Source organism: Choristoneura fumiferana, chromosome 6 (assembly GCF_025370935.1).
Source record: "Choristoneura fumiferana chromosome 6, NRCan_CFum_1, whole genome shotgun sequence".
Classification (NCBI taxonomy): Eukaryota; Metazoa; Arthropoda; class Insecta; order Lepidoptera; family Tortricidae; genus Choristoneura; species Choristoneura fumiferana.
Window position 1 is genome coordinate 15829816 of NC_133477.1, and position 25952 is coordinate 15855767.

General features: G+C 37.8%; 2 protein-coding genes across 3 annotated transcripts in view; one reads left to right on the forward strand and one right to left on the reverse strand.

Moving 5' to 3' along the window:
* The first annotated feature begins 5304 nt into the window (after positions 1 to 5304).
* The window catches only part of Ca-alpha1T (Ca[2+]-channel protein alpha[[1]] subunit T), a 53152-nt gene continuing 32504 nt past the window's right edge, over positions 5305 to 25952 (forward strand). For both annotated transcript variants that reach the window (XM_074089448.1, XM_074089450.1), the window contains exons 1-2: positions 5305 to 5357; positions 6092 to 6189. In XM_074089448.1, coding sequence (XP_073945549.1) covers positions 5350 to 5357; positions 6092 to 6189 — 106 coding nt within the window. In that variant the 5' untranslated portion in view covers positions 5305 to 5349. The remainder of the gene's footprint in view (positions 5358 to 6091; positions 6190 to 25952) is intronic.
* Positions 22232 to 24216, reverse strand: LOC141428699 (uncharacterized). Its single transcript, XM_074088704.1, has one exon. The coding sequence runs from the start codon at positions 24197 to 24199 to the stop codon at positions 22340 to 22342; it is 1860 nt and encodes a 619-aa protein (XP_073944805.1). The 5' UTR covers positions 24200 to 24216; the 3' UTR covers positions 22232 to 22339.

Below are 25952 nucleotides of genomic sequence, written 5' to 3' on the forward strand. Positions count from 1 at the left end.
ACACTATAGGGTTGGATGAGAAAAAAAATCACCCCCACTTTACCGTCTATGGGAGTACCCTAAAAAAAAATGTTTTTTTAAATTTTTTTATTGTATCATTTTGTTGGCATGGTTTACAATATATTCATGCAAAATTACAGCTTCTAGCACTGATAGTCCCTGAGCAAAGCCGCGGACGGACGACAGACAGACAGACAGACATATGGCGAAACTATAAGGGTTCCGTTTTTGCCAATTTTGGCTCCGAACCCTAAAAACCTAGCTTTGCGCTCCTTTGAAATCTAGTCAAACATTTCAGACATTTCTTTGAGACTGAATTATTAGGTGGTTCATTAGTTGCGGTTTGTGCTGTAACCACAATCTATGTTGCTGAAATACATACTTAGTTAGAACTAAATTCGTCGTTCTCTCTCAAAGTCAAAGTCTAAGTCTAAAATATTTTTTGTTCGATTTAGGCTATAACAAGCATTTATGAATGTCAAAAAAAAATCTCCATTGGTTCGAAAAAACCTCTGTTGAAAAGAAGTCCGGCAAGAACTCAACGAGGTATATTATATTTTTATAGATTTACAATATTATTAAATGATATCTATACATCACAATTATTTTACACAACTTTATTTTTAACCACAGTAGGTTCGCTATTTGAAGTAAGGCGCGCCAATGCGGATCGAAATTATTTCCAAATATCTCTGTCCATGATATAATCATTAACTTTATAATACGCCTCAGAGATTAATGTTTCTTGACAATAGATCTGAATTTTAGAATCCGTTTCGTTGTTTGATTTTATTCATCAAAACGTATGCAATTTAAAGAAACGATTTTTTGGTTTTATCCAGTCTGTAAGATGGAACTTTAAGCTTCCCTTTAGCCCTGTTAGCCGCTGTTAGCCTTTGGTTTATCGATGTTAGCTCTCTTAAGCTACTGTTTACCATGGACAGTTTTAACAAATTAGTCTTCACCTACAAGCGAGACCAATGATAGGCCTTTCGATTGTATCAGTATGGTATCTATATAGTAGCATGCCATTAAAAAAAACTTTTTTGATGATTTTAGGGTTCCGCACCTCAGTCGGCAAAAACAGAACCCTCGTTTATAGAATCACTTTGTTCTGCGTTCATCCGTCTGTTGTTTTTAATCCTCTCAAAAGCGCATCGAGGTCAGCTTGATAGCTGAAATTAAATATCAAAATACCAGATCTGGCTACCCCTTGGAGTCAAAAAGATAATAAATGATAAGGTAATTTCCAGGTAATGATTTTCATTGTTAGTCAGTAAATGTTACTAATTAGTAATAAGTCAATGGTTACTAACATACAATGGATCTGCCGGTCTGTAATAAAGTTTTTTTTTATTAAATAACCTTGGCCGTCTGTCAAAAAAAGCAAGAAAAGCACGGTGCATAACTTTTTTCAACGTCATGCAGTGTTTATTAGGCAGATATAAACAACAGGCAAATCTCAGGCCTCAGCAAAGGCGGTAATACGAAATAAAACATTTCCCGGCCGATTTTTAACGGGATTTGATTTCCCGCTGTGACCTACTTTGAAGGATCGTGTTTTCCCCCGCTATTACCTTGAAATTTCATCAAACGAGCAATCGAGTAGTGAAGAAACAAACGGTGATTTCCTTCACGAAAGATTACGTTATGTTTGTTTTACTTGGCACGGGGAATAAAACTTTCATTTTTGTATTGAACCTCATAGGAATTTGTTTTTGAGTATTGTTTATTTGACGTTTACATTAAAATAATTATCATACTTTAACCCAAAAAATATAAGAAAATTTATTTTATTTATCAATGAAATATACAGCATTAGGTACAGTTTTAAAAAATCACCAGAACTACAAAAACCAGTTGATTGAATAATATTTAATTTACGCAATTATTACGAAATAACTTAGTTAACGTCGAACCTTGTCAGTCTGCCCCATTTTTTTTCCCAAAATGCCATTACGCTCACGGCAATAGCATACCATTCGAGCTGGACCAGCCTTTGCCCAAAATGACTCGAGCGAGGGTAACAATTACTTTTAACTTTTTTTTTAATTAATTATTTTACAAACGTAGATGTGCATCTTTTTGTTAACGTCTTAATTTATGTCGTAGATATTACGATTTTTGATCTACTATTTTATAACCCCAATTTTTATTAACCTATCTCTGCCCTTTTTTCTGGCAAAAAGTCAGGATACAAATCACAACTGACTTACGCGTATGCTAAGCTATGCGTATGCCAAGAAAAGCACTTATCCCTCAGGAAATAATTTCCACACGGACAGGAGTTACTTAAAATTGCACATTTATTCAGCGGAGCGCGAAAAGTTCGTGACTGCGTATTCTTTGGTTCACGATTGTTTGTCAGATCTTTATAATGGCTTTAGTTTAGTAAAAGGTTTCCTAGGAACTGATTTATAATGTGTTTTCGCGAAGGTCTTACCATTTACCCTTAACGTCTTACCGATTTTGGAGGCCGCCATAAATTCCTGTGAAACTACGATTTTTGTTTTTTCAGGATCATGTCTTGGGTTAATAGTGTACGCGCGACGTTTTCCAGACCATTGAAGTCGTTTTTCATTTTATTTATAAAGCGTTTGGCTTGTTCGTCATTTGTTCTTTGATGTTTATGGTGAAGTAATTTACATTAAAACCGAATGTAAACTTTTATAAAAAAACGTTGTCGACTTTTTGACATCGCTCTGGGCTATCTTTGCAAGTTTTTTTTTTATTCAACTGGATGGCAAACGAGCAAGTGGGTCTCCTGATGGTAAGAGATCACCACCGCCCATAAACATCTGCAACACAGGGGTATTAACATTGGGTCTGCAACATTAGGGGTAGGCCTAAGATGGGTTACCTCAAATAATTTCCATCGGCTGTCTTACTCTCTACGCCGAAACACAACAGTGCAAGCACTGCTGCTTCACGGCAGGATTAGCGAGCGAGATGTTGGTAGCAATCCGGGCGGACCTTGCACAAGGTCCTACCACTGCAAAGTACAGGAAGCATCTTAAAATAACTGTACTATAATAAATAAACTTTACAGTGTCGGTCTGGGCAGAAGGGGACCGGTTCGCTCGGTAGATCTGGGACCAAGGGTTTGTAGGCTTGTAGGGCCAGTCCGACCCTGTACAGGAGCGAAGCCCAGCGGTTTGGTTGTGGCAATTCAATCGTTAGCACCAAAAGTTTTACGCGTTTAAAATCGCGGGTAAAGCTTATTTATCTTTATTAATATTATTATAACTAAATAAGTATATTTGTCACCTCTTCATGCTTAAGCCGTTGAACCGATTTGAATGAAATTTGTATGAAGATAGTTTAACACAAATAAATTCCTAAGCTCACTGAAAACCGCTCATTCCACAACTTTTTTTTCCAGTTAAGCTTCGTTAAGCTCAATAATTAATTGCATATAAGCCATTTTCAATCGCAAAGAAGCTTAGTCAGTGTTAAATAATAGGGTTTCTTAAATGGAAGCCTTATATTATCCTGGCATAATGGCACGCACAATGGGGCAAGTCATTAATGGGGGTCGGCCATGTTCATAATTTGAGCATTCGGGTTACCGAATTAAATTGGTACGGAAGCTCGCAAATAAATTTGCGTTGTTTTGGATTAGATAGTCATGGAAATCATGATCTAGGGCCTAGGTATTATATTGTTCCACCGCCAGGCACAGGCCTGCTCTCAGAATTTGAAGAATAAAAATTTTAATTAAAGGTAGGTAGTAATGAAAAAAAATTTTCTTCATTTCTCGCGAAAGACGTAGATCGAAAATATAGCACGTAAGCTTTCGTTGTGCCACGTCTTGTGAGCCGCATTGTGCTGTTTGTGCTCTATGCTTGTTCCCAACATTCTCGTTATTCATTACTCATACTCCATTATTACGTACGACTTATTCTCATTGGCAACCACGGAACTCATTATTTGGCTTTATGAAGACGCGAATTGAATTGAGCCTGAAAAATTGGGGTACAGGGGTACAGGGGTAGCAGAAATATTGCCGATACAAAGTCATTAACACATTTTTAATTTTTTTTTGTATCCCACGTGGACTTGCGCTACCAAATCGGGAACTTTACACGCACCATTGCTACATAAGTGTGTAAAGTTTTATCACAATGTTTGCCTTCACGAAAAAGTCAGGGCAAATTTGTAATGAAATTTACACTATGTATATTTCAAAATCTTCGTATTATTATACTTATTGCACAAAACTAGGCCCACAAATATACAACAATATTTTAATGCATTTATCTCCGTCAGTTCATCAATACGAGCCTACGTGTGCCTAGCTCAAACTAATAAATATCTTTACAATTCCTACTTTTATTAACCACTACTTTAAAGAAAATGTTTTCCTTAACTATTGCTTCCACGTGGTTCGAGAGGATTTCCATGTTGGTGATTCTGCTGAACTGCGTGACACTGGGGATGTACCAGCCCTGCGTGGATGACCAGTGTGTTACTAACAGATGCAAGATATTACAGGTATTTACCTTGACATACTTTACTCTGACTTCAAGTAACTAGGTGTAATTACAAAATTTCACTTTAAAATTTGATATAATTTAATTACTAGTATTAGGTATACTGCCGCCTGTTCTTAGCGAGCAGTGCAATAATAAGGCAACAATAGTTTTTAAATACGTACCTATTATTTCAGTACTACATGTAAGCTTGTTTTTTTAACAATACATATATGTAATTATTAGTATTTTTATATTTAAAGATGAACAAAAAACGCGTAATACATTTGAAATTACCGAACAGTTACATAATTAATTACCATGAAATTTGTAACCGTTTCCATGCAGCAGTTTCTTTTTCTCACTCATGCATCACTAATTTACAATCAGACATAACAGACATTAGTGTCAGTCTGATAATAAATCTCAGGCCATCAATAACACCTTAATGGCAATTTTATATTGATTAGAAAAAACTTTAAAAAACTGGCCATCAAGAAAGGCAGAACGCACGTCGCACAGGTAAATAAAAAAAAAGTGCGGCGCATTCAATCTAAGAATTGTAAGCGTGTCTGTTGTTGTAGATAATTGATAATGTACGTAATGCCTAGTTTGACAGTTGATTAGTTAATTATTTAATAAAAAATACCACTAATGCGTGCGTGTTTCATGAATTAAAAACTAAGGTAAAAACACTAAGAAATGAGTAGCGTGATATCAACGAGTACTTTTAAAGTTTTTGACGATTTTTTGCAGGTTTTCGACGACATCATCTTTGCATTTTTCACGATAGAGCTGACGATCAAGATGGTTTATGGGGTGTACGGCATGGCACTTACCTGGCGGACTCTTGGAATAGGCTCGATTTTTCATCGTCATGGCTGGGTACTACGTACATTGTTTTACTTCACACATATTTTAGAAGAAGAATACAGGTTCAAAAAGTTAACCATTGTTTATTAGTAGTACCTACTTACCTAGTGCAAAATAGTATGTTGTACGAAAGATGGTTAATAATACAACGTACCTGAATTTTTCCAATCAATTCAACTTTTGAACTAAAGCATACGAGTCGATTACAATTTTTAAATATACCTATTTATCTATAAAGAAGTTAATACATTATGAATGTTATATATAGAAATTGTTTTCTTATTACAAAACTATGCCAATTCGGGTGCCGCGATATGTCAATAAATAAATTGTTAGTAGTAAAAATATTACATGAAACGATTACATTTATAAATAAAAGTATTTGTAATAGTCAAATAGTTTATTATAAACTAGTGACCCACCCCGACTTCGCCGGGTGCAACTTTGAAAAAAACTAAATGAAAAAATAAAGGTCTTGTAATTAAACGTACATACACACATACTCGTGATGAAAACTACAGTATAATCCGTTGCATAGTTTAAAACAATAGAAGATATAGACACATTCAGTTGGGCTTTTCATAACGGATCTGTAGAACCATAAATTTTAACTTGCATCAGATGTAAAAAAAAACCTGGCTAATTGCAATTACTCATGACTCACTAAAACGTAAATATCTTTTCTAATGGTGTCTTATTAATCGTTGAGCCAAGTTAAGTGATTCTTACAATCTTTTCTCCCCCAGGGTGCTAGAATACGCGTTGCACGTGGAAAATATAAATCTGTCGGCGATCCGGACCATTCGAGTATTGCGGCCGCTACGGGCGATCAACAGGATACCGAGTAAGTTACTCTTTTTACAAGGTTATTTAACTTAACTTGTAACGTATGTGTGTATGTATGCGGTCAATCTTGCGAGTTGAATTTGATCCATTTTCAGTGGTGGAATGATTTGAAATTTGGCATATTTATATACCTAAATCTGGTAACAATACAATAATCTAGTAGTGACATCCTGGTGGTCCAGCCAGAGACCAAGAGAGTTATTATTAATTATATTAGTGAACAAAGGTATTCAAAAGTTAACTTTAGCACTAACACAAAAGTTAACTAACAATATAGCAGAACTTGAAAAAAACTGTCGTTTATTTGAATGATCTCATTTTTACTGTATAAAGGGAATGAACCAACGTTAAATAAACAGAAAGAATAAAACACTATGTTTTTCTTCATCTATGAAGTTATAAAAAATATGTACAGCTTTCCTCATTCAATTTCTTTACATTTTTGTACATAACTCAAAGGAAAAGAAAATATTATGAAGAGGGTTGTTAAAAAAAAGAAAAAACCCGGTCTTCCCAGATCTACAGAACAAAGATAACTTCAAAGAACTAAATTAAACGACAAATTTCTCCAAAGTGACTCTTGTAAACAAAAGCTTCGTAGCAAATTTCAATTGCTCACTAAAAGCTTTCCTAAGCTTAATAAAGAGCACTTAATATAAGAAACGTGTTTTGGGGTGTTTACACACTCATCCATCCTTAACATTTTAGTTGAGGGAAATAGTAGAATACCTACTCCATTCGAATGCATAATTTGCTCTTAAAATTAAAATGTCACAAGCCCGTTATAGCAGAGTGATAGGTAACTACAACTAAGAAAACGAAAGTTGAACTAGGTAGTTGAATAATAGAATTATAGGTAGTAGAATAATATTAAACTTTACAAGTTGGTTATTAAGCTCGCCAGAAAGAAGTTTCTTAACATCAGTCAAATAAATGTGTCTTCCTTTGATTTTAACAGTTTCAAGAGTACTCGTCATTTCTCGTTTGAAAATTAATTTTAATTGACATTTATAACTTTTCTTTTTTAATAAATCGTAGGACTAGATTCTGTGAGCGCTTCTTCCTGTTTAATGGAAAAGTAAATGGATACCTCGAAATAGCAATTTTATTCTTTTGAAAAATAAAAATGGTTCGTGACTAGTTTCAAAAGGTTCTAGTTTATTTCGTGAGTCTTGCCAGGATATGTTATTTTTCCGTGTCTTTCTATTTCTGGTTACGAAAGTAAAAATAAATTGTAAAATAAAAAACCTTTCGCTTCCAAGTCATGTTTTAGATGTCATCTTGACCATACAAAATTGTCCTTTACGACATCATTAGGACGTTTATATTTTGCACTGATGGTATTTTACTGGAAACATTAAGATTGGAGATAACATAAAATGTTCTTCTCTCTGAAAAGCTTTGAATGTTTAGTCATCATGACTATTTACCTTATCAAGAGCCAAATAGCCTCAATTGTTTCCATCTCAGAGTGACGGTATAATGAGAAGGCTTCCTTATCTCAATGGATAAGTTACACTGTATAGGTATATAAATGAAAGTTAAGGAAAAAATATCAAATTTTATAATATTTGAGTACCTACCTGTCAAATTTAAGAGTAGATTCTGCAATACTGAGTTTATCTCGGGCATTTGTTTAACAAGTGCTAGATATAAGTTACCTAGCTGTTGCCCAATCTGCTGAATCTGCTGAGTTGCTGTTGTCCAATTTTCCAGAATAATAGTAGATTGTACAACATGAGCATAAGACGATCCATTTTACCCGAGACGTTCATATAGTCACAACAAGCCGGTACGGCGAGGGTTGATAGACACGTCGAGGGGGAAATGGGTTTAATGCTCGAGTTTTACACTCTGCTTTTCACTTAGATTGCGAGGAGAGGAAATAACAATAGTGAAACATTGTTCACTTACTGGGTACCTTTTATTTTTCATGCAATATACTCGTAATTTATAAATATTTGATTAAAATAAATTATTATACAAATTAAAAATTACAATTAAAAAAAGTTGTAGAAACTTTTTTGTTTGTGGCATGCCTGATTGCCGTGGTCTTAGACGAAGATTTTATTTTATGCACTAGAGCATAAAAAGTAATTTTATGTCGCCTAGATCTAGCATAAATACGAACTTTACAAGCATGAGAAGTGAAAAAACTATTTTTGGGTTGTAATCTATCTCTCTACCAAATTTTATCACGTCATTTACTATTATGAGTGAAGGCGTAACAAACAAACATACTCACAATCGCATTAGTAATTATTAGCAGGAATGATACACTACCTTTTTAGAGTTCCGTAGTCAACTAGGAAGCCTTATAGTTTCGCCATGTCTCCGTCTGTCTGTCCATCCGCGGCTAAGCTCAGAGACCGTTAGTACTAGAAAGCTGTAATTTGGCATGAATATACAATATCAGTCATGCCGACAAAGTGGTAAATAAAATATTTTTTTTAGGGTACCTCCCGTAGACGTAAAGGGGGGTGATTTTTTTTCTCGACTAAGCCTATAGAGTGGTGTATCGTTGGATAGGGATTTTAAAACCATTGGGGGTTGCTAAGAAGATTTTTCGATTCAGTGATATGTTTGAGAATTATTCAACTTTAAATTGTAAATTTTCATTAAAATCGAGCGTCCCCCCGTCCCTTTGTCAATCAAACAACACAATCATTTCATTTGATTAAAAGCTTAAAATAAGGAACCCCTTTAACAAATCGGTGGCAAATCGGGGAAGGTGCAGAATTAATCGAGCCAGCCTATAAATAATTCTAAAGCCCAAATTGAACTAGACACCGGTTTCAAATCGGAGAAGCTCACAGAACTAAAAATAAGATGAATAAAAATTGTATCGTTGTATTTTCTTCTACAACACTTCTTGACAACCGAAATGTCGCTAGATGGCGTTAGTACCAACAGGTCCGTTGACGTTACAATCTTGAATGCGATTGGTTCGTTTAGTTATTAACGATACTAGCGCCAACTAACATGTCACAGAAATCTTCATTTTCTCCTCTTTCGCTGTCAATAAGCACACGTTCTTTCAAATTTATGTGGTATGCATTGGTAAGTGAATGAAATGTACAGTGGTACAGTCAGCATCAAAAGTAGCGGATTATAGGCGTTTAGAACGTGGCTGTAAAACGACAAAGTACGAAAGGGTGCAGCTACTTTTGATGCTGACGGTACCCGGCGATAAAGATTGCATATCAGTCTTCGGAAAAAGACAATTGGCTGTTCACGACGATTTCCGAACACTGGTGACCATTCCATCAATCATCGTATTTATTAAGAGATGTTATAAATCAAATAAATACTGCACCTTTATGGAGTTTACGTTTTGACGTTAAATGACATCATAAACTTCGGTTATCTATAGAGAGCTGTTGCAACTACTAGAAAAAAGATAGTTCCCTCTTTTTCCTAAAGATGCCATCGTAGAATTTAATTTTTGGGGAGTTTCAACAACTCTTTATTATATTTTCATCTAAATGCGTCCGTGCTCTATTGCACCTGTACAACGACTGACAAAAGTCACGTAAGTGGTGTGTGCCAATGCTCTACGAAGCTGAAAATAGCCGAGTCTCTTTCCAAAGACCGATGTGCAATCTTTATCGCTGGGTACTGAAATGCTTTTTAACCACCATCTTTTCGATAATCCATGTTTAACAGCCTGAGCTTGGAAATGAAAATAACCTTTCATCTTATCATTAGTTCTGTGGGAGGCTGTATTAGCCCCCAGTTGCCTTGGAGGGGGCGTGGGAGTCGATCGATGCCGCAACAAGTGGCATTGCAGCCTCGGCCCCCTAAACTTGGGGTTTGTTGTCTTTGGGTAAACCCGTTATTGTAAGCATGCTACTTAGATAGTAAAAAAACATGCTCTAAAAGACGCGGTATAGTTCGATGACGCATAGATTATCCTGTCAAAAACATAAATGTGAAATGAGGAGCTTGTTAAATTTGTTGATATACCAACCTTTAACTCTTAAATTGTCTGTAGTTTTTCCAAACGACACAACTTAAAAGGAACCCTCGTACCTATCTATAGCAAACTTGACATCCTTTGATTAATATTTGTCTCTTTTGATTAATATGTGTCTCTGTATCACAGTAATTGACATTCATAAGTAATAGTAATTATTATTGCTTAACTAATCTGATTAATTTGTCGATGTCTGTGGAATAATGTAAGATGTAAAACGAACATTACCCAAGTGACGTAATCCCGTATAGTAACGCTGAAAAACCTCATCTTCCATTGTTTGTGAAATCTTTCGGACGTTAATTTTTTTCGTGCATATTATTCAATCTTTTAAATGGCGTCGAAATGTCGGTTACAGAGTTTTAAATACACGACTTCCATTTTTGTAACAATTAAGGATTTTTTCCATATCATTACTTGAATTGCATTGTCGCTTCGCCATGCCGACCTTAAACAAAAATATTAACAATTATTCCTAATTCGTACCGGTACGAAATAGAACTAAGTGATGAGTACGAATTAGGCACAAGAAACCTAACGATTTCAAATTTTCCGTGTGCCAAATGGCTGCCAGGCTGGCGTTTAAACGTCTAGTTATGTAAAACGTAAATAAGTATAGAATTAGTCAAGAAACTTCCAAGTTACATAACTTAACTCAATCTGAAAAAAAAAAATCCAAAAAAAAATGTTGAATTTCAAAATTGTAATTGAATTGAAAACCCATGAGTCAACCAAAAAAATTACTTGAAAACAGTAAAATTACAAAAAAAATTGACGGAGGAACAGCGTGGAGTCATTGCTCGAGTCACATAATATGGCAAACTAGTAGCTCCATTTACTAGCATTCGCGTGGCCACTGCAGATTCACGAGATGAGGACTCGATAGGGTACGATTTAGGAACAAGTACGATTTAGGAAAGTTAACAATATTTTATAGAAATTCCCGCGGGAGTTTATTCGTAATCCGAAAATTGTAATTCAATTGTTATACCTAATGATTTACTCGTGCTAAACCGCGTGTAAAAGCTAGAAGTGATTACCTAAGCTTTCATTAATCTTGATCGCAAACTTCACTTTGATGAGTAAGTCAATCTTTATCAACATCAACATTAAACATTTATCAAGATTCCGGACCCTAAGGAGCGCGTTGGTGAACTAAGTACCCTCCTACGCGGAATGAGATATTCTGGCGGTAATTTAATCCATTCTAATATTATAAATGCGAAAGTGTGTTTGTGTGTTTGTCCGTCTTTCACGCCGTAACGGAGCGACGAATCGACGAGATTTTTGGCATAGAGATAGTTTATGGGCCCGAGAGTGACATAGGCTACTTTTTATCCCGGAAAAATGCACAGTTCCCGAGGGAACAGCGCGCGATAACCGAATACCACGCGGGCGGAGCCGCGGGCAAAGGCTAGTATCTTCATAACGCGAAACCTTGTGCAAGATCAGTCCGTATCGCCACCACGCTATAGGTACCATTATTATGCAGCAATTACATTAATTAAGTCAATCACATTCGAAATTCAAATCCGAAACCGAAGTTGGTGTCGTGCCGTTCCTCTCACTCTCGTATTAAATAATATAAACGTCAGCGGGACGGCAAGATATGAAGTTCGAATTTTGCACTTTGTAATATAGGCCCTGCAACTGACTTAATATGACCGCTGTACTCGTAGTAGTCAGACAGACTAATGTGAAGACGACGTTCGTTGGCTGAAGTACAACATTTCACTTTTTATATCACAACTGTAATGAATTCCTCCTCCGAAATAAAAGTGATATTTTTCCACTTTACAGATTTATTCCAACTCAATCGCACATTGACAAATTCCCTCTGAAAGCTATTAATTTTTAATTAAAGTCTCGAGACGCACTCTCTCGCTACCACCAAAAAACAAACCCCTCGCCCCACTGACCGCTCCTGTCAGTTCTATCAAGATGATGTTTTAGCTACTGGTAAAACAGTTAAGAAAACTTAAAATGCTAACAGTCGGCTATCCTGATCCCGGAATGTCCTCATTCCTGACATCCAAAATCATTCGGCCATTTCACAAACAAAGTATGTCCTCATACGTTGTATAGTCAAAACAACACAGTCAGTGAAACGAGTGGCATATAAAGTCTATTTACCTTAATATTTAAAGAATTTTTAATAACAATTATCAAGGAAAATAATAATAATAATTAACAAGTTAAATGCACTTATTTTCACCCACTTCAGTCAAAGTGACCTAACACCTACCAGTTATACTATACATTTAATCACAAGTCCTTATCACAGTGTTGTCTTAGTGTTAAAATAACATTATTTTAGAGACTTTAATCTAATAACAAAAGAAATACAATAATTTTGTTAAGAACTTATGCTGCATCTTAGGGCATGACACAAAAACAAGACAATGACCAAACAGTGACACAAAATGTTAATTATAACAGTCAATAAAAGCTATATGATCTCCATGCCAATATTTTCATGGGATCCCAGCTACAAAACGTTAAAATTTATATTTTTCTATGGAGTACAGATGAAAGTGCAACTTGTACATAGGTATAACAATTATAAAATAACATAAGAGATAAAATAGCCATTGGACGCCTATTAACCGCTTGTTATTATATATTTTTTAATTGAATGTTAAAGAGATCAATGTAATTAAAATTAAAAATGTGTCTGTAGCTTATGCATACAGGATATTTTGACACCATCCATAACAGAAAATATCTTAAACATTTATAGATAAATAACTAGATGTTAAAGAGATCAACATTTTGGTAGAGATCCATTTCTTAAAATAAAATAAAATTAAAACATGCATATTTACTGCTTGCCTACAATATCACAACATAACAGAAAATATGTTTCTGAACCTATTTTGAGTGACTTAGATACATAACTAGACAGATCAATGACTGTCATAAAATTCAATCTTTGAAGTATTTGAATAAACACACATAATATACTTACAATTGAGAGAAAAGATAGCAATACTCAGTCTGACAAAAGAAATAGCTCATTATTATTTAGGTCTATTAAATGGGGCGTGGAGGGATTCCGCGTGCCAACATCGGGCTTCGGCCTTTCCCATTTCACCCCTCATCTAGCATCAGCTGTCGTCCAGATTACTAAAGTTGGGGATTCCGCGTGCCACCATTGGGCTTCGGCCTTTCCCAGCATACATCACGTCGAGTTATTGCCTTTGTACATATTCGGAGACTCAAATAGGTTATAAGGTGGGGATTCCGCGTGCCACCATCGGGCTTCGGCCTTTCCCAGCATGTGCCACATAGTTTATTGTCTTTGTACATACATCTTCACAGACTTTTGTGAGGTGGGGATTCCGCGTGCCACCATCGGGCTTCGGCCTTTCCCAGCACACTTCATCCATATATTGTTATCCTGACTGTAGATTTAGGGTAGGTAAGGAATAAGGAAGGGGGTTCAGTATTTTCTCGTAATTTTTTATGTTAATCGTCCTAAAATAACTTTGTACTGCCTTCATCATTATTATTAACTATTTGTATTTGGAACTTTCTTTTTATTATATATATAAGATATATATCTTTATATTTGTATTGTTATTTATCCTAACATAATAATTATTCAGTACCACTAGAGTCACTCTCGGTCGGAGTAGAGTGAAATGTGATCCATGGTTTCAGGTGATCTGCGGGGAAGACATTTTTGTACTTCTTCATAGCATGGCCCTCTATATTTGTGACCTCATAACGATCATTATTTAATACCGCGGTTATTTTGAACGGCCCTTTAAATTTTGGTGTCAATTTATTGCTCTTACCCTTTTCTTGGCTATGATTAGGAATCATCACCAAGTCTCCAGCTTGAAAGGATTTAGTTGGAGCCCTCTTTACATCGAACCTTTCCTTCATTTTGTTTTGGTGTGACTTAATTGTTAAATCAACTCTTCGTCTAATACTATCTCTATCTAAGGGGCTGTCAAAGTTATCGTCTTCCTCGTGTGGTGAGGTGTTTGCCTCGTCATCGTTGTTTAACACCATATCTTCGCTAATGCACTTACCTTCTTCGCATTCCATTCGTTTGTCTTCTTCAAAGGAAGGATCCTGGTCTTCGCTAAGGGTCCTTCTTATCGCACCTTCCGAAACATTAGTAGTGCGGTGCCCAAGCACGATCTCAGCAGGTGATTTACCGGTACCTCTGTTCACAGTATTGTTGAGGCTCCACTGCAACTTTGGTAAATTTAAGTCCCAATCAGCTTCGTGCCGGTTATGGTTCAAAGATGCGAGAGAACTGAGTATCGTCCTATTATATCTCTCAATTTGTCCATTAGCTCGCGGTGTTGCCACAGCGTTCAGCACATGCCTTACTCCGATTTCAGTTACAAACCGCTTAAACTCTTTGGAAGTAAAAGATGTTCCTTGATCTGAGATTATTACCTTGGGACTACCGAAAATCGCAAATATATCTTCGAGGGCCTTAATGGTAGTTCGGCTTCGAGTATTTCTGACAGCCTTAATGAATATGAATTTGCTGAAGCCATCAATGACGCCTAGGATATACATTTGTCCTCTCTTACTTTTCACAAATGGCCCGAGGTGATCCATGTGAATAGTATGGAAGATCTCATTTACCTTGGGAATAGGATGTAGGTAACCAGTTTTCTTCCACTTGGTTTCTTATTGTAAGCGCAATTGAGGCACGCTGTGACATATTTTTTGACAAAGCGTTTCATTTTTGGAAACCAATATTCACTGCTCATTTTCTCAAATGTCTTGTCGAATGCAAAGTGGCCCGTCTCATCATGGCATATTTGACATATGCGCCACCTGGCCCAGTCGGAACTACCCATCTTAGTCCCTTATTCGTTCTTCTGTAAAGTCGATTATTTTTGAGTGTATAATTCTCGGTTATATCTTTTAGGTCTGAATCCTTAGCTTCCAGAATGCTCTTAATGTGCTTTATTTTGGGTCTGTCATTTGTACAGTGTGTAGCCAGTCCTCCGTGCGTATATTCATGATCTCTATATTATCTTGGCTGCCGTCGTCTCCCTGTACAGGGTTCCGGCTTAGAGCATCAGCGTGCTTCATATTGTGACCTGGACGATATTCTACGGTAAAGTCGAATTCTTGCAGTTGCAACCACCATCTAGCTATTCTTGGTACAAGATCTCTTTTACACAGCGTGGCCCTGAGAGCATTGCAGTCTGTAATGACTGTGAAATGTATGCCTATCAGGTAGACGCGAAACTTCTTTAATGCAGCTACAACTGCCATGGTTTCAAGTTCGTAGGAGTGGTAGAATTCTTCGTCGCGGGTGGTTTGTCTGCTATGGTATGCTACCGCACGGAGTGGTGACTTCTCTTCCTGTTTTTGCAATAAGATGGCACCCATGCCCAATTTACTAGCATCGCAGTGCACCTCGGTTATGTACTCAGGGTTGTATAAAGCTAGTATTGGACGAGACACAAGTCTAGTTTTAATTTCCTGAAAGGCCTTTTCTTGATCAGTACCCCAACTCCAATTAACATCGGATTGCGTCAATTTAGTGAGTGGCTTTGCAATACTTGCGAAATTGCAAACAAACCGACGGAAAAAGCTTGCAAGTCCTATAAATTGTCGAACCTGATGTATATTAGTCGGAGTCGGAAAGTTCGATACAGCTTGAGTTTTCCTCGCACCTGGTCTTAAGCCGTTTTCCAATATTTCGTAGCCTAGATAGTCCATAGACGACTGCATAAACTGGCATTTTTTTAGGTTTAACGTTAAATGTGCGTTTTTTAAGAGAATTAATATCTCTTCTAACTTTTCCAACGACTCCTCTTCGTTTACTGCTGCTGTCAGAAGATCGTCCAGGTACGGGATAGCCAGTTCGAAACGTCTACTACCTAACGCCTTGTTTATCATATGCTGGAACACAGCAGGAGCGTTGACCAATCCGAACGGCATCCGAGTATATTCATAGTGTCCGTCCGGTGTAATGAATGCGGTTAAGTGGCGTGAGCCTTCAGCTACCGGGATTTGATAATACCCAGATGCTAAGTCGAGGCTCGTGAAGAACTTTTTACCACTCAGTCTGTCCAGCTGGTCGTCAATAACAGGCATTGGATAATTGTCTTTGACTGTCTTTTTGTTAAGAGCCCTATAGTCCACGCAAAGACGGTACTCTCCGTCCTTTTTTTTAACTAGGACTATAGGGCTTGCATACGGAGAATTAGACTCTCGTACGACGTCATTTGTGAGCAGTTCATCTATCATATCCCTAACAACTTTTCTTTCAGAGAAAGGCAGACGATACGGCTTGTAAGAGACCGGGGTATCGTCTGTTAATTTAATGTGCATTTCCGTTATGGGGGTTAGGCCCAGTTCCTTTGAGGAAAGTGCGAAGCAGTCTCGGTATTTATTTAATAAGTTAAGTAGAGTGGTTTTATTAGTCTCAGTCACGTTTTGTCCGACATTTATCATATCCAGTGTTATCACCACTGGCTGTTGTTGTATAGGATCATTGAGGTGTTCATTATCAAGACGGATACGGTTTACTTCCTCAAAGCCCCCATTATGCCCGGAAGTTAAGCCTCGCGATGGCGGCATCTTATGTGCCCTGCTCAACAGTTTACCTTTTTCGAAGATAATATTATTTTTTGACAAGTTGGATACAACTAAATGGCCGTGGCCATTTTCTAATGAATAAATTCCTTGTAATATTAAATATTCACATTTGCCTTTCATGCACATAGACGTATCGACATATACATTGGTGGTAATATTTGAATCTGTATGCACTGCTATAGTTTGTGTATCGGTTACACTCACATTATGAGTGTTAAAGAGCTCCACTTTTTCTAACGAAGTAATGTCGGTATATAAGCGCAATTCCTGACTAGTCTTATACGCGACAACTGAGGGTAACTCCGTGAGAGTTTGGCCAATAAGCACATCAGTTTTTAACAGATTGTTTTCCACCACATATGCCTCAACATCTGCCACAACCTCATCGATCTTTATGCTAATATCCACTCGCCCAATGGGTTCAACATATCCTGATGCAAAGCCCTTGATATTAGGCAAATTAAGTTTGCTGATCGTTAAGTTTAGATCATCAGCTACTTTTTCTTTTATAATAGTGCACTGACTCCCGAAGTCAATGTAAGCATTATAGCCATTTACCCCATTTATTCGAACAGTTTTATAGTATTTATCATCTTTCTCGCTGTTGTTGCCATCACTAAAATTTTTAGAATTGTTTTTTGAGTTTCTGAGGACTTAGGATTATTTTCACGGGTGAAGACCTGGCCCAACCGACAATGTTCTTGGTCATGTCCAACTTTTTTGCATTTGTTACAAAATTTCACAGGCTTTGGGCATCTTGCAACACTGTGCCCGATTTCAGAACAATTAAAACATTTTAAAAATTTATATCTATTTGAGTCACGCAATCCAGATCCAAGAGCACTGCTGTTTTCAGGCTTACTAGATGATGGTCTTATATTATTATTATTCAGTAACCGTTTTGGCTGATTAATGGTTTTATTTGAAACACTGCGTAGAAATTTTAACAGATCTTGGGGTCGCTGGAAATTGGAACCCTGCGCATTGAGCCTAACATTGTAGTCATATATGCCATGTACAATACAATCAACGGCATCCCTGCCAGTAAGACGACATCGATTAACTAGGGCCATTTTGTCGTGATAGTATTCCTCAAGTGATTCTTCACGTCGACTCTTGCGATCCAACATCTCTGTCAGCTTATCTCCGCAGTTTCGATCATCCGGAAAAGTGCAAATGATGAGTTCTTGCCACTCCTCCCAAGAGAGGTCTACCGTTTGTAAGCCCTCGTACCACCGTTTGGCCAAACCTGACAGCTTTGGCAGAGCATGATAAATAATCTGCTTTTCTTTCCAATTATAGATTGATGCGATTTCATTCACTTTTCTAATCCAATCTTTAGATGTCTGTGCTTTAGAGTTTGGGTCAAATAATGGTATAACATTTTGAGCACCTACCAGAGTACTACTATTGCTCTGATGTTTATCTGCCATTAGATCAATAATCTTTTTGAGTAGTGATGTATCAGAGTCTTTGTGTTGGTGAGGAGATTCTCTTGATTTTCTTCGCATATGCTTGGATTTTCTTGATCTGCTCTGCCCATCAGAGGACAGGGAATAATCGCGCCGATTCCTCCTGGTTGAGAGTTTGCGTGAAAGCTTCCTTTTCCTGTCTCGGTAACGCCTTCTACTCTGTCTGCTACTATCTGTGGTGGTAGACGATGAGCTTGTGGAAAAATTTGAATGATGCCTTCGTGACTCAGTAGGCCTACGCTTCACTGATGATCCTGTCCTCTTCCTTTTTGCATACTTTCTCAATTTTCATAGTCATCAGATGTCGAAGAATGCTCATAATATTTCCTTTTGGCTGAGCGTTCATAAGAACTCTTGTTACTTCTCTTACTTCGGTACTGTCTATAGGTATGTTGTTCACTTTGAGTACTTGTTGATGTTCTAGTAAGACTTCTTGAACGGCGACCCTGTGGTCTCCTGTATCTATACTTCACTGGTGAGTATGATTGTCTACTCCTTGCCCGCATGTAGGTTTTTAATTTTCTTTTGTCACTGGTTGATAATGAACAGTCACGATAGAGCTGTCTGCTTTGGCGACTGCTAGAGCACACATGCCTTCTTTCCAGTGTTCTTTTTATGGTATTATTGGGTAGAGGGGGTGTATATCCCTTGGAACACCCACTCTCATCAGACCGAACCATGACTCTGGTTGTTCGCGTGTTTCCTTATACGTACCACTTCTGACTGTAATGAATTCCTCCTCCGAAATAAAAGTGATATTTTTCCACTTTACAGATTTATTCCAACTCAATCGCACATTGACAAATTCCCTCTGAAAGCTATTAATTTTTAATTAAAGTCTCGAGACGCACTCTCTCGCTACCACCAAAAAACACAACCCCCTCGCCCCACTGACCGCTCCTGTCAGTTCTATCAAGATGATGTTTTAGCTACTGGTAAAACAGTTAAGAAAACTTAAAATGCTAACACAACATTATGACAACAATTTTTGTTAAAGTACTAGTAAACATCTGAAAAAAATCATTGCAGCTCGAAACTCATCTTATTTGTGTTACAAATTAAACGGGATATTAATTTCACCTTTACACAAATAAACTCATAAAGTCACCAAAACTTTCAGTATGAAATGAACCAACTTTGAAGTAAGTGGAGTTACTGAAGACAGCGAGGTCACCGACAGATCCTAAATAAATACTTAGCCCGAGCTTTGTCTTGTTTGAACCATTAAATTAACTCGAACTGTAAGCTTTCTCTGCTCTAGTTGGAGCTAAACCAAAAGTTGGTACTTAAGTAATTGGACAATTGGACATGTCACTAAGTAAAGTCCAGCAAGAACTAAGGTTGGTTACAATGATTCTCTATCGTTTGCCCGAATTTCGTAGCTAATAAAATAATGTATCGTGACGTGACCCATAAATTTACTTTCTCAAAACAATTTATTTCTGGAACAGTATTTTTTCAGAATTGTTCTAAATTTTACATAGTGTAACTTACTGCATTCCAAATGGCATTAAAAAAAAACCTGAAAACAGCACAATTTATATATTTAAGCCAAAAATTGTTGTGACAAACGAAATTTTGGGAATGTCCTATAATTATATGCTTGATAGTAAAAAATATCACATTGTGAGTGATACAATAATATCGCATTTTCACGCTCATGAACACCGTAGTGTATGACACTAACACCTGAAGAAATAGCTACTTAACAAATCGTAACAAAGTAGTGACGAAATGTTGTTATTGACATTAGTAAATTATATTGCCATTTGCGGATATTTTTTATGCTTGGCAACCCTGCTCTGAGGCTCAAAATGCGCGCAGCCACGCAAACACGGGCACAATGCAACTTGGCCACAAATTAAATGGCCCAGCGGTTAGACACACATCGGCACTAATTTGCAGCCACAATTTATCGCCCCGTGCCGCCCAATTTTTCAGCTAAATGAGAAATTTGATTTATACGACGCTGATTGCAATATCCTGCAGTCGTGGGTTTGCTATGTTTGATAATGCTTTAGGTAATTTATCATATTAAACAATGACACTTGATGCAAGTTAACGAGTATCTGAATAGTAGTTTCTGACTAGACAGAAGGGGTGAAATGTAAAATGAAGATACAAATAATAATTGATTTTGATAAACTTTTATTTAACTTCAAATAGTTGTTTGTTTGTTTGTTAGCCAGATCTTGCACGACAAATGTCACCCACTACAAAATATCAACTGTGCTTTCATTTAAATTTGATATGGACTTGACACACTTAAACTTATTTTCAACCGACTTCAAAAAAAGAAGGAGTATCTCAATTCGTCTATATGTTTCTTTTGTGTGTTTGTTACGCGATAACTCCGCCAATTGTGGGCCGAATTTCAAAATTATTTTTTTGTTCTAAAGGACATACTTCTGAGGTAGTCCCATTGACACCAAGTCAGGATCTGATGATGGGATCTTAGAGAAATCGAAGGCAACCCTCTAATGTTTAAAGCACACCTATAGTGATTTTGGCATTTTTAACACCAAGTCATGTATATGTAACAGTATTTTCGTTAACAAACACATCAAGATGGTTTTTTTTTTCTAAACAAATTCAAATTTTGGTCAAAATCCATACTTTAATATTATAAATGCGAAAGTAACTCTGTCTGTCTGTCTGTCTGTCTGTTACGCTTTCACGCCTAAACCGCTGAACCGATTTTGATGAAATTTGGTACAGATATAGAATAGACCTTGGGAAAGAACATAGGCTATCTTTTATCGCGAAAAAAAGGCTTTAAGGGGTTGATATAGGGGATGAAAGTTTATAAGGTGGAAGTTCGTCGCCGCCGAAGATAAAACCATGAAACTTGGCATTTAAGCACTTAATCCATACTAATATTATAAATGCGTAAGTAACTCTGTCTGTCTGTCTGTTACGCTTTCACGCCTAAACGGCTGAACCGATTTTGATGAAATTTGGTACAGAGATAGAATAGACCTTGGGAAAAATCGATTAATCTTATTAAAGTTGCCATTTCGGCACGTAATAACAAGTAAATGGATATTTATTCGCGCGTTATTTAAAATTCTTCCTGTGAGGGGGTGAAATAGAGGATGAAAGTTTATATGGAAGATCGTCATTGTCGAAGATAAATCGATGGTTCTTTATGAAACTTGGCATTTGGGAACGTGATAAGAGATAAATAGACATTTGTGCACGCGTTTTTTTTAAATTCTTTCTATGAAGGGTTATATAGGGGATGAAAGTTTATATGGAAGATCGTCAATGTCGAAGATAAATTGATGGTTCTTTATGTATGAAACTTAGCATTTGGGCACTTATAAGAAATAAATAGATATTTTGTTCAAGCGTTTTTGAAAATTTTCACTGCGAGGTGATGTTAGCAGAGGGGATGATGCAGTGTTAGCAGAGCCTTCTATGCTCCAGCAAAATGTACGCAATGGGGGGTAATTTAAGATGGCTTATTGACATAGACAGTCAGACATGAAAAAATATATTTTTCAGATTTTTCTTATTTATTGTGCTATAAGAGCGATCTTTATGCAAAATTCCAAGTTTCCATGATAGCCAGAAGTACCCTATTAATAATATAAATGTTAAGGCGATTTGTATGGAAACACCTTTTTAATGACTAGGTATAGGTTTTGATTGCCTTGACTTAGAAGTTTGATTTTTTCACAGCTTTCGGGACTATTGACCTGAGTTTGGGGTTTCAATTTCAACTCGATACCGATACTCCACCCGTTTACGAGATAATGGGTCTTGATAGACAGACAGACGGACGGACGGACAGCAAAGTGATCCTATAAGGGTTCCATTTTTCCTATTGAGGTACAGAACCCTAAAAAACATTTGTTCCGGTGCTTTTCAAATTTCGACCTATTTAATCTTGAAAATATGGGGATGAAAGTTCTTAAGGAATTCCAAATAAATTTACTATAACTTATAAGTATATTTATCGGAAATATGTGTAGCTATGCTTAGTAAAATGCCGTCTTAATAAAAAAAGTTATTTATTATCAACAACACAAAATATACATAGATCAAATAATAGAAAAATTAACCTAAACTTATAATATAACCTACAAACTAAGACCTAAACTACTTACAACCTAAAACCCACCATTCCGCGTCGTACCCGGCTCAAAGGTGCCCATAATGCCAGCCGCATTTCCCCGCTGTATGGCCAGCGCCACCTGCTGAACCAGGTACGACCCGGAGCGGGGGTCGCAACCCCTGTCCCGTAGCCTACGGCCCAGCTCCCACACCAAAGACTTCGCTTCAGCCCCCCAAGGACCAGCCGTCTCGACCGCAAAAGGCACGAAGTCATACGTTGGCTCCAAAGCTGAGTACTTGAGGTGCTTAGATCGCGCGGCATTCTCAGCCGCGGCTCCAGCTGACCTCGACGTACAACCCAAGTGAGATGGCGCGAAGGTACTCACGCACGTCGCATCCCACAAGAGGCAACGTCCCCTCTGCCAAGGAACCAACGTAAGCCCATCTGGCCTCTTGCCGTCACTACGACTCAACCCCGGAGGCTCCAACACACAGGGCACATTCGCTTGCACCATCGCTCGGCCAATGAGGCCGTTGATGCAGTGATGCCGCGAGAAGCGGCCAGCACACCGCTGACAACTGAGGCCGTGGTGGCCATCCTCCTCCACCATCACCCCACACACACAACGGTGCCGCTCGCATACCTTGCACCCCAACCTCAGTGCTACGGCTATCCTCAAGGAATCATTATCCAGCAAGGTGCCAAGCTGAGGCGATGGTAAAGCATGCAGCCACGCCCCCGCTTCAGGACGAACAACCGCCTTAAGTCGTGCAACATCAGCGACCGAAGCACCACTCACCAACTCCCCACCAATTCGCTCGCACGCAATGTCGTCCCACTGCCTCTGTCTAGCACGATCCACCGGCCACCGATCACCGGCACCTGACAACGACCAAACTGCCAGAGCCTCCGGCACAAAGGGCAAAGGGACCCCACCGCCATTACACGGAAGTATGCGAGCAACAAGGTCCCCCACCCCATGAGCCGAAGCCAAAAACGCAATCAGGCCAACGTCGTGCACGCGCCGCACCCCCAAACCACCACACCTCACAGGAAGGGCCGCCTGACACCATTGAGGATCATCTAGATGGACATTAATGACGCCTTCCAAAGCGCCCCTAATGGTATCGTCGAGCTGCTTAACCTCATCCTCAAACAGCCAAGTAGGAGCCGTTCTCAACAAATACACCATCCGAGGCATGGAAAAGCAATTCCTCAACAGAGTCAAAGCGACATGCGCAGATAACTGTGTAAGGTGCCTTTGGGCCAAAACTAGTGCCTGCCTCTTGGCTTCAAGGGCCGAAGTAACTCCTTCGGGAAAAATCGGCGCACCAAGCAAGTTCAACTCTGCCTTATTCAAAATCTTTATCCCCGGGATCAAAGATTGAAAGCTCTCCAGAGATCCCTCGCTCAACGCCCCGCATGCGTACAGCTCACACTTACCCGAATTAATCTCCAACCCTATCTCCCTTAAAGCAGGCACAAGCTTCTCTAAGTCGGCCAACACCACCTCAGGATCCCCGCCTATTGTGCCATCATCCAGGTACCAAACGTTCAATGGTGAGGCCAAATCTGTGACGATTCCGTGAATCGCGAGGCAAAACACCAACGGCCCCAACGGATCCCCCTGCTGCGCACCCACCTGCGAGGACACCAAACTACCGTTGAAATAAAGGTGACTTGTCTTGTGGTAGCATTGGTGCAGAAAGGGGTATAGTGAAGGGACTTTATTTAGTACTTCCTTCAATATTACATCCCTCTCAACACTGTTAAACGCATTTTTAATGTCAACCTTCACCACAACGGCACCGGCAGCCTCGCCTGTGAATACGAAGGATCGCGTGGCATGTATAGCCGCTTCACAACCCTGAGCCGTACCAAATCCCACCTGCTTAGGTTGGAGATACCCCGTCATCCCGGTACGCACCGCCCTACAGCCCAACTTTGCCGTCAGCCGCCGAAACGTCGACCCCACCGCGATTGGCCGGTGTTAATTATAATACTACCCTCCTAACTTACAATAAAGGTGTCAATAGTTCAATATGAAGAATTAAATACTCCTTTTGTGTTGGCAGGGTAGAATACACGTCGTATTGCTAAAATGTGGCTTCCCGCAAAATATTTATGTTTTACCATAGCATGGATGGATGGATGGAAAACAAAAAAAAAATAGTTTATATTTATAGCAATGTATTAAAATAGATTATTAATTTCAGTAAACCGTAGAAGTTTCTATGTGCTATTATTGGCAGAATAGGTATCCTAAATAAATTAAATACTTCCCAAAGTTACTATTCTACGCGGACGAAGTCGCGGGCAAAAGCTAGTAATTTTACTAATTTATTAAAATCCCTAAGCTCAGCACAGACACTAAAACTATACCAATTACACTCGTACTTTTACGTTCATGTAACCTAGTCTTTATATTTAAGTGAAACGTCTTCATCAAACCAGACGCCAACCATTCACTGACGGGATTCCATCGATTACCTACACGAAGGCTCTATAATTGAGCACCGCTCGTTTGCGCAAAACTGCAACTCAGCAATAATAGCTTCACAAAGCTCAGCAGTTGCACAATTTAACGTTTTTCCTTTTGCAACTGAACACCATTATAGCAAGTTAATTATAAAACTGAAAACCTCAGACATGCCAGCTATATTTCTTTATTTTACTACTCATACTTTTATTATTTCAAAAATACTTAAATCGTATGTTTTGCTAAGTCAGTTATTCTACTTGATTTCTAATTGTACACTCTTAATTTGTGCTTACCAAATGCACTTCGCCGTTTTTTGAAGAAAATCATAACTAACAGAAAAACGGCGGTAGTATAAAAATTTACATCTATACATATTTGATGATGAGGTATTGTTTATTAATGTGTTTGCACCTATATGATAATCTCTGAACCAACTGAATCAAATTTGAAAATTCTTTCACAAATACAATGCTAAACTACATGATTAACATAGACTTTACTCTTCATTTCAATTATTTAATATCTACTATAGGGTGTAAGATGATACTAACAAATAATAATGGAATGAAATTATTAAATTTAATCTAATTTAATAGCCTACTTTTTCTCTCGTTATGGATAACATCTAGTAGAACGCAGAGAAAGAGGAAATATTTTTATATTAGCCTCGTGCCTTCAGGTTACCAGGACATTAGCCTTTTTCCAAAGCAATTTGCAGCACGAAGGCCATTTACGGCTGACACTCGGTAATTGTGGTCACTGAATAATTCACTAACTATGAAAACGAAGTTTTAATGTTTTGGAACATTTCGATACCAATTATCAGTAATTATTTTATTGATCGTGTAATTTATTTCATGTACGAGTTGCACTGGTCGCTATTACAATATACTATCTATTAGCCAACTTCTATCTACTATCTTTATAGTGTCACAAAATTGATTAAAAATATTTAAGCCAGTGATAAGGTAGTTTTAATCATATCATCATATTGTTAATTTTTCAAGAGCATTTGATTCAGTTTGACAAATAAGTATAATATAGCTGATGTTCAAAGGACAATGAGTTGAAGACGCTGGATCAAAATTTTCGTTAAAAAATATTTTCAGGGGTGTTCATTTAGACTTGCTAGAACACTGGACAAAATATTCTGGACTCAATTTTATTACATAAACAAGTAGGCTAA